The sequence below is a fragment of the Terrapene carolina genome, unplaced genomic scaffold (assembly GCF_002925995.2).
Source record: "Terrapene carolina triunguis isolate 2854851 unplaced genomic scaffold, T_m_triunguis-2.0 Scaffold95, whole genome shotgun sequence".
Classification (NCBI taxonomy): Eukaryota; Metazoa; Chordata; order Testudines; family Emydidae; genus Terrapene; species Terrapene triunguis.
In genome coordinates, this window is record NW_020664446.1 from 53,315,561 (window position 1) to 53,329,212 (window position 13,652).

Here is a 13,652-nt window from a genome sequence, read left to right on the forward strand (position 1 = left end):
GGCCGGGCCGGAGCCGCTGGCCGGGCCGGAGCCGCTGGCCGGGCCGGAGCCGCGCCGCCCGGCCGTCTGGAATCGGAGTCAGGGCCACCCGGAGCTGCGCTGAGCCTGGAGCCCTCCTTGCGCCCCCCACCCCAGCTCACCTGCAGGAAGCTGCTGCTTCCTTCTCAGTCCTCCCAGGCTTCCCGTGCTAACAGCTGATTCGTGGGCAGCCGGGAGGGGGAGCCTTCAGGGGAGGAGGCAGAGGCGGAGCCGGAGCCAGGTGAGCTGGGGTTGGGGGCAGGGTAGGGAGCTGCTAGAACTTTTGTTAAATTTAAAAGCCCTTTTAGAACCGGGACAACCGGTTCTAAAAGGGCTTCTAAATTTAACAACTGGTTCCCGCAAACTGGTGGGAACCGGCTCCAGCTCACCAGTGGAAATAGTTTATGGCCCACAAGCCTCCTGGTTGGGGGAAGGCAGTAGCAATTGCAGTTCTGGCCATCTGTGTGGGATAGAACAGCAATTAGTCTATAGCCCCTAGGTGGGCAGGGCAAACACTTAGCCTATAGCCTCTGAGCCTCCTGGGGCAGGCAGTTACAATTGGAGCCCTGGCCCTGTGGGCAGGGCAGACCAAACAAACAGTCTATAGCCCCTAAGTCTCCTGGCTGGGGCAGACAGTAGCATTTGGAGAATCAGCCCCTTGGGCAAAGCAGAACAGCAATCAGTCTGTAGCCCCTGGACTGGGCAGAACAAACAAACAGGCTATAGTCCCTGAGCCCCCAGACTTGGCCAGACAGCAAACAGCAGCCACACCTAGTGTGGTAAGGGAACCCAGCCCCTCCTGCTTCACCACATTCCAACCCAAGGCCCTATGAAGCTGGGGACTTCCATACTAAGGGTTTAGGCATCAGCTTCTACTACATCCCCTGGGTGACTTCCTACCACAAGTTGCATCCTGGGCACTTCCTCATCTGGTGGTGGCTTGTCTCTGCAGTCCATGAGTCACCTGCAGCGTAGTCCATGTCCTTGGGCTCTACTACCTGGAGCATCACAGGAACCTCTGCAGTACACATCCTTCCTTCTCCACAGCCAGCCCCTACTGAGCTGAGCTGCCTCCTTTTATCTGGCTCTTCCACCTGGAGCATGCGCAGCAGGGAAAAGGGGGTGTTGCTTCCTGGGCCCACAGTGATTGGTCCGTCCTTGTTGGCCCAGTGCAGGATTGGTACACCTCGTCACAGTGTACCTAACTAATTCACAGATGCATACTATGTCTCCCTTTCAGGGCCTATCCTGGTCCTATTAAATCCTCGTCCTATTAAAGCCATCATGAACTTTTTTACTTACTTTATTGGGAGGAAGGACTGGACCCTCTGCGTGCACCTGTAGACTTTTTTTTTTATATGAACATGCTCATACAGTTAAAACTATGGTAAAGCAACACCTTTTAAAAAAATAAAAGCAAGCAAAGGCACTGTTCCTCAAAGAGGATCCTATGCTGTGTTTCAAACTTCATCCATTTTTTCTGCAGCAGCCAAATAATATGTCTGAAATCCTTACAAAACAGGAAGTGATCTGTTTCACAGTTGCTGATCTCAAACAGATGAGGAATTTTGCTCACATCAACCCAAAAGAAAAATTCGCCTTTGGGGACATCAAGCATAAGAATGTTCAGTCCAAAATAGGACTATTTGGAAAAAGTTATCAGGATATGTTATCAGGGTGCTAACATGGATCATTTTACTCACAGTTAATAATTTTCCCTCATTAGTTAGCCTCAAGCCATAAGATAATTAATAATTACCTTCTACAGCTCATTCAAAACATCCTTTACACAATTCTGTACATGTAGTTCCACAAGTATCAACACAAATAAGCATCTATGTAAACATCTCAAAGTAGCCATAGTGCAGTCTGTAATTTCTTCAGTGATAACAATAAATTAAAATGTTACTAATTTAATCCACTTAAAATAAATATTATTTTAAAAAGGCTTGAAAAGAGGGTATTTTTTATCAAAGCTCTGGAGGTCTGCACTGTATTCTTGTTCTTGATTGCTGGCTTTCCTTGTTTTCCTACTCTCTTGTTTTATTTTCCTTCAGGTTGTTTCAGAATACATCAATAGATTTTTTTTGCTTCCTTTTTTCCTTTCCAAAGTAAAGAATATATTTGACCTTTCTACACTGTGATTGGGAGATGTGGCAGTTTCTCCGGTGAAATCTTCAGTTGTACCTAGATTTCTGAGCCTTAGGTCTATAGTTTTAAAAAGAGAACAAGATAATGGGAGGGCTTTCCAGTGAGTACAGACTCTAGATTCTGATGATTATTTGTATTAAGGCCCCACCCAAGATTAGTGCCCCATTGTGCTAGGCACTATACAAACAGATATAACAGTCAGTCCATACCTTGAAGAATTTACAATCTAAATAGACAAAACAAAGGATAGGAGAAAGGAAGTATCATTTTCCCCATTTTACAGACCAGACCTGAGACACAGATTATGATTTACGCATGGTCACACAGGAAATCCATGACAGAGTCAGGAACTGAATTGAGATCCTGAGTCCTGGTCCAGTACCTTAATCATAGGGACATTCTTCCTCTTGTTGCTGTTGATTTTGCCTTGCTGGCCGTGTGATCTGAGTATCGTGATAAATGGAAGTGGAGTCAGAGTGCCTGTGTTCCCTGGAGGGGCTTTTATTGAGGTTGACCCTAGGTGAACAGGGAACAGTTGGAGATAGGCTGGAAGCAACTCAGCCACATGGACAGAGCAGTGCACAAGGTTTAATAAAGTTCCACTTGTTCAATTTAACCTGCATTCAGTTTCACTCTTTGTAAATTAAACAATCTGTATTTGTTTCCCCAGCATTGTTTTTATTGTTCTCTTTCAGCCTCTGTGTTCCGTAAGTGAGGCTATCACTAACCCAGGTATAAAACTTCTACAAATTACAAATAAGAGTGAGAATCTGTGGAAAAATCCACATCTTCGGCAATCTCATGACACCAATACTTAAGCATAAACTATTAAAATCATGGTGAGTTCTGCCTAAAAGCGGATGGCTTGCTTGATCTGGCCATTTGAATCTAGCTTGCCACTGTATTTCTGAACCTAGGTTACTACAGGTCAGAAGACAGTGATTACAACCATATACATGCACTCCCACTAAATAAAAACTAACACTGCAATGTCCTTGTAAGTGATCTTAATAAATTCAGTGAAAACCAGTAGATAATGGTTTCTGTGATGTATTTGGATATAAATCAAGGATTGTGGTGATATCCTGGAACTCACTTCAGCTCTGATCTGTGCTAATGGGACAAACTACAATTAGAGTCATCTAAGTGTTCCGTTTATGTATGCAGTGCATTTTGCTAAATGTTGTTGTTTGCAATCTAAAAAGAAAAGATCTTAAAGCATTCTTTGATTTTCTTTTGGATGTTTATAACAGCGCCAGCACTGACACGAGCACCAGTGCATTCTTATACACCAGGCAAGGCTGATCCTTCATGCCGCCCTCCTTGGGTAACAGATGACTCCTTTTCCCAGAAATTTGCACCTGGAAAAACCACCACCTCTGTTACCAAACATACCCTGCCACGGGGTGCTCCAGCACCATCTCCTGCCTCAATTTCAGCCTACTCGTCTCCTTCAATACCAGCCTCTTCCCAGACTCCTGCTGTAGCCCGGGGAACAATTCAAAGGGCTGAGCGTTTCCCAGCCAGCAACCGAACTCCTCTCTGCGGACACTGTAACAGCATCATTCGGTAAGGTCATGAGACTCTTAGGAGAGGGATGGGGACAGGAGAGAAAGTATCACAGAGCAACTGATTATTGCATTTTATTATACAATCTCAGAGCATGAGACACAGTTAAATAATCCAGAGGGGATGTCTGTTGTTTGCTTGATTCATTTAACATTTCCAGAGCTCATCTTTGCCATCGTGTGGTTCACTTTTTATCACTGCAAAGTTATACAAGGTCATTGTTTTGGGCACCTTTCCTACCACAAGCACTGCCTTTTTCTTACAAATTTCTGGTCCCCAAGGTATCTCCAGAAATAAAACTGGAAGGACACTATGTAAAACTATATTGGGTCAAGGGAGTGAGATATCAGTTTGGAGACAAATGTAATTGCTGCTTTTGTGTCTGGAGAAAGATAATGCATACACTCTATTACCAGTGATTCACCGCATGCTTCTCTTTTCTCCTCCCTCAGTTCACTCTGCTGGACTGGTGCCCATTGTTACCCTGTTGATTGCTGCCTGATTTCAAGTAATCCGTGCACTTTTAATGACAGTGTCATCCACTAAAAAGGAACTGGTTTAGTTTTATGGGGCTACTGATTATCATTCTCCTATCTTCCCATATAGGAATACAACAGTAATACAAACAATAGCCTAATCACTACATCTAAGTACAATTAACAGTAAATCACCAACATGTTTTAATGTGGCTGTAGTATAACTAAAGGATAATCAAACAGCAAGTTGCCATTTTGACAATCTGATGTAACATAGTGAATGCAACTTTCATTCAAATGCACATGAAAACATGATACTTTCAAAGCTATTGTAAGGTATATGTGTATTACACCTTTCACCAACTCTGGAAAGTCTCCTGCTTTTTTATGTTTTCAAATGGTAATTGTCTACTCTGTGTCATACTCATTAGAATGAGGAAACTTCCCATTTGATTCCTCAACCCCTTGTTTTATATTTAACACTTAAGTACTTTTGGTGATCCGAAGAAGTGAGCTTTTTACCCACGAAAGCTTATGCCCAAATAAATCTGTTAGTCTTTAAGGTGCCACCAGACTCCTTGTTGTTTTTGTGGGTTTTTTGTTCATTTTTTAAAGAAAGCATTTTCAGTGCCCTACTCTACACAAGCAATTTACGGTTGCTGATGGGAAGTATCAGCAACATGGGAGTTCTCACAAACACTTTTACAGTTATTGAGATTTGGAAACCATGGCAGTATTTCCAACAGATGTTTTGAAAATTCAGTTATAATCATTTTATAGGTTAATATATTAACTAATTCCTGAAATTTTCCTTTAAAATATCTTGAAAAGAGACCTCTTGTCAGCAGGTTATAGTGTCTTATTTTAAAATACATCCTCATTAGTATTGTCCATCAGTGCCATTAGATGCTTCTGCAATATAAATATAATAATGATGTTTCACAGGGGTCCTTTCCTGGTAGCCATGGGTCGTTCCTGGCACCCAGAGGAGTTCAACTGTGCTTACTGCAAGACATCTTTAGCAGATGTGTGCTTTGTGGAGGAGCAGAACAGTGTGTACTGTGAGCGCTGTTATGAACAGTTCTTTGCACCAACCTGTGCCAGATGCCACACCAAGATCATGGGGGTAAGTCAGAACAGCATAGCCTCACGTCTAAATCCTCACTGCATTGAAATTAGAAATGGAATACTTTTGATTATAGGCAACTAATTAAGTATTAAATTCTTCTGCTTTCTTCAACAGTAATTTCCTAGCCTATTAATTATCCCAGAATAAGACACATATAGGCTTACAGAACTATGTTTCTATACTGGCTGGAGATTTGGACATTACTGTACTGTACTTATCAGTCTATATGGAGGAAGTTTATAATATGAATAACTTTTTTTAAATTGTATTTAGTTTATTTTTCACTTTTTCCTGCTTTTGCTTTGGTGACCTCCTAAAATGAAAATTTATTGCTCTCGTGCATCTCTTGCTAAAGTTAGGCAAAATGTGGGCTGCTGCTATGCAATCTTCTTCAGATAGGGCTTAATCCAGAAAGTCCACTGACTTCAGCTGAAGTCAGGGGACTTTGATCAGGTCTACACAGCTATCAGTGCATCTCTGTGTGAATAACAAGACTCCTGCTCTAGAGAAATCATGACGATTAGATTTTTAAAATAAGATACAGACATCTGAACCCCACAAAGGCGAGAGAAGAGCCCACTTTTGTTTGTCTTATACACTCCTACTAGGCTTCATGCCTAGATACTGTGGTGACTAGGGTGACCAGACGTTCTGATTTCATCGGGACTGTCCCGATATTTGCTTCTTTGTCCCATGTCCCGACAAATGTTTGGTTGGGACACTGGACAAAAAAGAAATTTTGCCCTCCTGGAGGGGCTCTCGCCCCGGCTCCACCCCCTCCTTCCCCCATTGGCTCCCTCCCCAAATCCCCACCCTGGCCCCGCCTCTTCCCCAACCACGCAGCATTCCTCCTCCCTCCCAGGCTTGCAGCATGACGGCGCAAGCCTGGAGGGAGGGGGTGGCGGCGGTGCCTGGATCCTGGAGCTGGTGAGTCAGCTCTGGCACCCGGGCACCGGGCGGGCGGGCAAAGGGGGGCTGGCAAGGGAGGGAGACGGGGAGGCTCAGCTCTGAGCCCCCCGCCATGCCAGAGGGCTCCTGCCCGGCCCCCGGGCCGCTGCACATGGGGGCCGGGGCCGGGAGTGCAGCCTGGAGGCTGCTGCAGCCCGCAGGGCAGCGCGGTGGATCCAGGCAGGGGCAGCGTGGAGCAGGCAGGGGCCAGGTGTGCGGCGCGGGGGCGTGGGCCGAATCCCTGCTGCTGCCGGGGAGCCCTGCGCCTCTCCCTCCCGCTCGCGGCTGCGGCTCCTTCCCGGCGGGACGCACCCCCCGGCCCGCCCCGGGCACATGTGGCGTGCGTCCAGTGGCTCCTTCCCGGTGGGAGGGAGACTAGGCGCGGGGGACGCGCACCACATGTGGCCGGGGCGGCGGGAGGTGCGTCCCGCCGGGAAGGAGCCGCAGCCTTGAGCAGGAGGGAGAGGCGCAGGGATTCAGCCCGCGCCGCCCACCCGGCCCCTGCCCACTCCGCGCTGCCCCTCCCCGGACCCACCGCGCGCCGCATATGCCTGTGGCGGGCCGGGGGGCGGGAGGCTCCGTGGGGAGGGCAGCGCGCGCGGCCTGCTAATGCTCCCGGCCCCTTTTAAACTCCCCCTTTTTTTTTTTTTTCCCCCCCCCCCCCCCCCCTTTTTTGTGCTTCCCCCCTCCCCGTCCTGATATTTTATGCTGCTGATCTGGTCACCCTAGTGGTGACTGACACTCTATAAATACCTTAACAAGCTGATGAGGTGGTTGGAGCAGCAGATGATGATAATCTTAGCGATGGATTTATGTACACAATTGAGAAGGAAGATGAGACATGCAGGGATGCCTAGCGGGGAGGTCTAGGTTGGATATTAGGAAAAACTATTTCACTAGGAGGGTGGTGAAGCACTGGAATGGGTTACCTAGGGAGGTGGTGGAATCTCCATCCTTAGAGGTTTTTAAGGCCCGGCTTGACAAAGCCCTGGCTGGGATGATTTAGTTGGGGTTGGTTGGACTAGATGACCTCCTGAGGTCTCTTCCAACCCTAATCTTCTATGATTCTATGCCACAGATGTGACCAAGGATCTCTCACAATTCTTCCATATTGGCAAATGAAGAGTACAATATTAATTATCACTACTCTGCCTCCACTCCTGACATCTGTCTTAGTGTTGGGGAAGTCAGTGCTTTGCTTCCTGCTAGGAAGTGCATCATCAGACACTTGAAGTGAAGTCCTGACTCTAATCAAGCCCTGCATATTGGTGCTTTCGGGGGAATGTTAAAACAAAGCCACTGAAATACTTACTTATCTAATTAATGGAAGAACAAGTCAGATCTCCTCTGTGGATTTCTATCAGTAACATAGCAAAGCTGCCAGCTGACTCTGTTTACATTTGTAAGATTTCTCAATCTGTCTTTTACTTCTTAGCACTGAGAGGTTCATAAATGGATCCAAGCCTATTTGTCAGCTATAATTGTTTTGCAAACAGTAACAGAAGTTAATAAATCTCACTGGTGATTCTGTAATAAGATGTATGGCAAATATAAATGAGGCTGTGTTGTCTAGCAAGTTGGAGCAATGGACTGAAACCCTGGCAACTACTTTCATTCCCTTGTGCCTCAGTCAGTAGAGATTAAAAAACGAGTAAACTGTAAGAAACTCACTTAGAATCAGATGCCCCATAAAACAGGAAATAAGATGCATTAAATCAGTGGCTCTAAACCTTTCCAGATTACTGTATCCCTTTCGGGAGTCTGATTTGTCTTGGGTACCCCCAAATTTCACCTCACTTTAAAACTACTTGCTTACAAAATCAGACATAAAAATACAAAAGTGTCACAGGACACTATTACTGAAAAATTGCTTACTTTCTCATTTTTACCATATAATTTTGAAATAAATCAATTAGAATATAAATATTGTACCTACATTTCAGTGTATAGTATATAGAGCTGTATAAACAAGTCACTGTCTGTATGAAATTTTAGTTTGTACTGACTTTGCTAGTGCTTTTTGTGTAGCCTGTTGTAAAACTAGGCAAATATCTAGATGAGCTGACGTACCCGCTGGAAGACCTCTGCATACCCTCAGGGGTACGCGTACCCCTGGTTGAGAACAACTACATTAAATAAGTCACAAATCATGCAATCTGTTGGGTAACTACTTTGGCCCAGATCCTCAGTTGGTGTAAATCAGTGTAGCTTCACTGAAGTTAATAAAGCTAAATCTCAGGAGAGAGATTAAAACTTTCTTTTGTGCCGGGTTTCCCAGTGAGGAGGGAGCCATGGGTAGTATTGATGCAGTCAACTGGCTGAATTGAGCTGTTGTTTGTTAGATGTTTGGTGGTTTTGTTTTGATAATAAATCATATTAGGAGGTTTCCAATGCTCTGAATGGAGGCAGAGCTTTCCCACAGGAGTAAGCATTGCTACTGAGGTTTGTTTTTTCTTATTTTAAAAATCCCTTGAGTTGTTGAGTTTTATCTTGGGCAAAAGAATTGGCTGATTTTAAAATGAGAAGCCCAGGGTATCCCAGCTTTGTATATTTTCCTGTATGTGGGCTTAGTGTATGTGGTATTTTGCTGTTTTTGTTTTTCAGGAAGTGATGCATGCTCTAAGGCAGACTTGGCACACGACTTGCTTTGTCTGTGCTGCCTGTAAGAAACCGTTTGGGAATAGCCTCTTCCACATGGAGGATGGGGAGCCCTACTGTGAGAAAGGTATAACACACAACAGAGCCACTGTATCTTACTGGATAGTACTGTTCAATACTAGTGTCCTTCATGTTATCTGGCAGAACCACAGAAACAGGGCAATTGCCAAGCAAAATCAGGCCGATAGCCGATCTAGTCTGGTAGTTTGTCTCTGGCATCAAGCTATACGAGTGTTTCCTAGTCTGTGTTTTCCCACAGCTTCCCTTGCCTCCTTGTGATTAGACAGGCTGTTTGTTGGGTTTTAAACCGGACAGTCCTGCTTTTGTAGCGTTTGTCCCCCATCTGGTACTGAGACAAAACTGGACATGGTTTTGTCCATTATCAGATGAGAAACACTGTAATGGAGAGCGCGCCACTCCACTTCTGTCAGTGTGACCTCATGTGCACTGGGGGAGGATGGTGTGCTCCTCAAAATGGCACCCTCTTTGTGGCATGACCGTGCACACACAGGCACTGACCTCTGATTTTACCCCGTGCGTGCTCCACCCTGAGGCCCCATTCCCACTTGGCCCCTTTTCCCAAGGCCCCACCCTTGCTCCGCCTCTTCCTGACCCCGCTCTGTCCCTTCCCCCAAGACTCCCCCGCACTGCTCCCTCCTCTCCGCTCCCCCCTTCCCCAAGCGCCTCCTGCCAGCTGCTTGCTGACCTGCGGCCAGCCCTGAGGGCCTGTCGAACAGCTGATCGGTTACCAGCCCTGAGGCCGGAACCACTGTGGCCAGTGGGTGCTGAGTACCCATTTTTTTTCCATGGGGGTTTGAGTCAGCACCCATGGAGTTGGCACCTATTCTTGCATACACGCCCACACTATTCCCAGAAATGCCGGAATGCCCAGTATTCCAGGAATTTGCAAGTGTCCACCCTACAAGTTGTGATGGACCGGCAGATGGGTGGATAAATAAATGGAGCTAGCCAGGTGAATGAGCTATGAGGCAGGATCAAGGCTAGACTAAATTGTGAAGTGGTCCTTCCCTCCACATGCCCTGTCTCTGCTCTGTCCTGCATTCCTGGCCTCATCTCTCTCTGGTAGTGAGAAATAGAAACCTGAAGGGTCAAAGAGTACCTCCTAGGTCCTGGATTTAAGGGGGGGATAAATCTAAAATGGCTTAGATTGGGACCCCAACACATACTCTCTTAAAATGGGAGCTTTCAACCACAACCCCAATAACCTGAATACTTTTTTGACTCTCTTGCACCTTTTCTATTTCTGCTGTATCTTTTTTGAGATACAATAACTCCAGATTGACGTCAATATTCAAAGTTAGGATATATTAACCAAAGGATACAGTGTTGTTATATTTTCTATTTAATGCAAAAATTATGGTAGTCCAACATTAAACTGAAAATATAAATACACAGCAGGCAGGGAAATCTAAGTGGTGCTTACACAGTGCTCATCATGTCATCCCCCTGGTCCTCATATAGTATGTTGTATAAATTCATTTTGTGCTTATGATTTTTCTGGTGTGTGTGTGATTATAAATCAATCTATCTATGGCTAATTTCCAAATCCTGTGGGGAACATAACTTTGAATTTCCTGAATTGTGTATGTTTATATTCACAGCCATAATACTACATTAAGTGGGTTTTTGCATTGAATTTCTGTGTTTAAAGAAGTAAAGGAAGGAGGGGGGGAGCTGCTCAAAAATTTCACCCTTGGAGAATTTGAGTGGGAGGTAGAAAAGAATTCTAAATAAAAATAATCCCAAGAATCACTACTAGGCACATCTCTGATTCTTTTGGGTGTAATATGCTTGTGTTCAGCGTTTGTTCTAAGTTTGCTTTTGTTTTATTTTAGATTACATTGCTTTGTTCAGCACAAAATGCCATGGCTGTGATTTTCCTGTTGAAGCAGGAGATAAATTCATTGAAGCCCTTGGACACACTTGGCATGATACCTGCTTTATTTGTGCTGTAGGTATCTACATTAAAATTCTATAATCTTATTAGAACTTGTGACATTATACTGGAAGAATTCAGTTTAGTGGTGGTGGTGGGAAGCAGTTGATTGGTTTTAATTGCAGATGGGGGTTATTTTCCTTTTCCTAACCCCCACCCCCACCCCCAGTTTTCATCAGAATAGCTAAATTTGATCTACACTGCTAATGCTCAGAAACACTAAGAAAACACTTGTGCTTTTTGGAAGAGTCTACAGAAACTGTGTGGGAGAGCAGTGCTTGGTATTCTTTTTAATTAAATTTGCACAAAGTGGTAAATCAGGATTTAAAATAAATCTCAGGCAATGATATTATCACCAAATTGAATAGTGTGAAATATAGTGACCAAATGTTCTGTTTATACAGTTGTGCAATTTGCATTTTCACACAGAAAGGAGTCAGTTCAGAAAAAACAAATAGTAATTAGCACAGATGTTAGTCAGAGTCATCATTCTGTCTGCTCTTGTGCATGTGTACACACACACACACACACACGATGGTAAAATCTATATAATAATCAGCACTTATCACCCCTGAGTGTCCCACCTGCACTCATCCACTAACCCATTTCCCCTAGAACTATTAGTAATATTCCAAGCCTCTCATCAGCTACAAACAGTACATTGACATGGTCAGAAAGAACAGCGACAGCCTCACTGATTCGTTTGGGGCCGTACACCTCTCTAATGAACTTTAGGAAGTATAGAATTGATTGTTTGTGTCAAATGTTACATTAACCTACTGGCTGCTGTTTTTACTTCAGTGATATAATATGCTCCTTTTCTGAAATTGGGAATGTCTGAAGTTGATACATGCATTTGTGTTAGTACACAGACTATTGCTTGCACAATCCAGTAGCTATCTTCTCTTGATTCAACATCATTTTGTCATAAAAACATATTTAATCACTTATAAAAGACACCTTCTCTGAATATTTCCTATTCTGGTGCATTTGCACTTTTAAGTAGTTTCTCACCCATTTATTTTAGTTGGCAAGACCCAAGTGTTTGTAGAGGTGACACTATCCCTTTGTTCTGTTAATGTAATTTTCACAGCTGTCCCATCCCAGTTTATCCTAATTGTTTTACTGGCATATAAAGCCAAACAGAAAAATCCATGTCAGTCTGTCTTTGCATTTCTAACGTGCTCATCCCAATCTTATTAATGTGCATTGCTTTCTGTCTAGCTGCAGTAGCACATTACTGTAGTTAGCACTTCTAGTCTACACTGGCAATGCTAAGCACTGCCATGGCAGCGCTTTAACATGCCTTGTGTGGTCACAGCGCAGCGCTGGGAGAGAGCTCTCCTAGCACTCTAAAAAACACACCTCAACAAGGGGCGTAGCTCCCAGCGCTGGGAGCACGCGCTGGGGCACTGTTTACACTGGTGCTTTCAAACGCTGCAACTTGCTGCGCTCAGGGGGGTGTTTTTTCACCCGCTGGAGCGAGAAAGTTGCAGCGCTGTTAATTGCCAGTGTAGCAAGCCCATATCTCCTAATACTGATCACTGTCTAACTCCTTAAGTGGTCCTAATGAAATTTATCGGACTCTCATGGAGTATGGTGCTACTCATTGTGAGTCAGCGTATCAGAATCTAGTCCTTAAAAACTAAGGAGCAATAAAACTGTTACTAATAGCTACATTTCTGTTTGTGATTCCTGATTGTGTTTAATCTTTAATTTTAGGTGTGCCATGTGAATTTGGAAGGTCAGCCATTTTACTCCAAGAAAGATAAGCCACTGTGCAAGAAACATGCTCATGCCATCAATGTCTAAAAGAAGACCTGGAAGCTAATGGCACTGTGAGAAAATTGGCAACTAACTGAGAAATTGCAAAAAGGATAACCCCAACTGACATTTCTCATTGAGGGAGGGTAGGAAGGCTAGGAAGCTATTGAACACTTCTGAAGTATAACTTTAATCACTTTTATATTTGCAGAGCATTTTTTTTGCATGGTCCATACAGAAAGCTGAATGAACACTCAATGTCAAATTAGTCAATCTGAGTCAAATATTACTGCAAAAGTTAGAACAAAAATTAAAGAGATTAAAATTAATTTAAAAAAATGTTTTATGTAAAAATAAGTAATAAAAATACCCAGATCAGCCTTAGAGCTGAGACCATACACTAGTGTTTAAAACCAATTACAAATAATTCTTGAAATTTGTTACAAGAAAATATTAAGTGCCAAAATATTAATTGTAAAATAATGTATAGAATCATAGCTTTAAAATTAAGATAAGTAGATCAGGATTTCCTCACCAAAAAAGAAGTATTATTCCATTATTTATGTCATGGTGCTAGATCCAAGCATCAATTTTTTGAATGAACTAGAGCAGTGGTCGGCAACGTTTGGCACGCGGCTCGCCAGGGTAAGCACCCTCGCGGGCCGGGCCAGTTTATTTACCTGCTGACGCGGCAGGTTCGGCCGATTGCGGCCCCCACTGGCCGCGGTTCGCTGTCCCGGGCCAATGGGGGCGGCAGGAAGCCCCGGCCAGCACATCCCTCGCCCGCGCCGCTTCCCGCTGCCCCCATTGGCCCGGGACAGCGAACCGCGGCCAGTGGGGGCTGCGATCGGCCGAACCTGCCGCGTCAGCAGGTAAATAAACTGGCCCAGCCCGCTAGGGTGCTTACCCTGGCGAGCCGCGTGCCAAACGTTGCCGACCCCTGAACTAGAGACATCCCATAGGCCAGGGGTTCTCAACCTTT

The 13,652-nt window shown here is 44.6% G+C and overlaps 1 protein-coding gene across 1 annotated transcript in view; it reads left to right on the top strand.

Moving 5' to 3' along the window:
- LDB3 (LIM domain binding 3) overlaps positions 1 to 13,294 on the top strand; it is an 83,540-nt gene extending 70,246 nt beyond the window's left edge. Inside the window, exons 4-9 of the mRNA XM_029911389.1 lie at positions 2,865 to 2,876; positions 3,423 to 3,738; positions 5,160 to 5,340; positions 8,896 to 9,016; positions 10,806 to 10,921; positions 12,629 to 13,294. Coding sequence (XP_029767249.1) covers positions 2,865 to 2,876; positions 3,423 to 3,738; positions 5,160 to 5,340; positions 8,896 to 9,016; positions 10,806 to 10,921; positions 12,629 to 12,718 — 836 coding nt within the window. The 3' untranslated portion in view covers positions 12,719 to 13,294. The remainder of the gene's footprint in view (positions 1 to 2,864; positions 2,877 to 3,422; positions 3,739 to 5,159; positions 5,341 to 8,895; positions 9,017 to 10,805; positions 10,922 to 12,628) is intronic.
- The last annotated feature ends 358 nt before the right edge of the window (positions 13,295 to 13,652 follow it).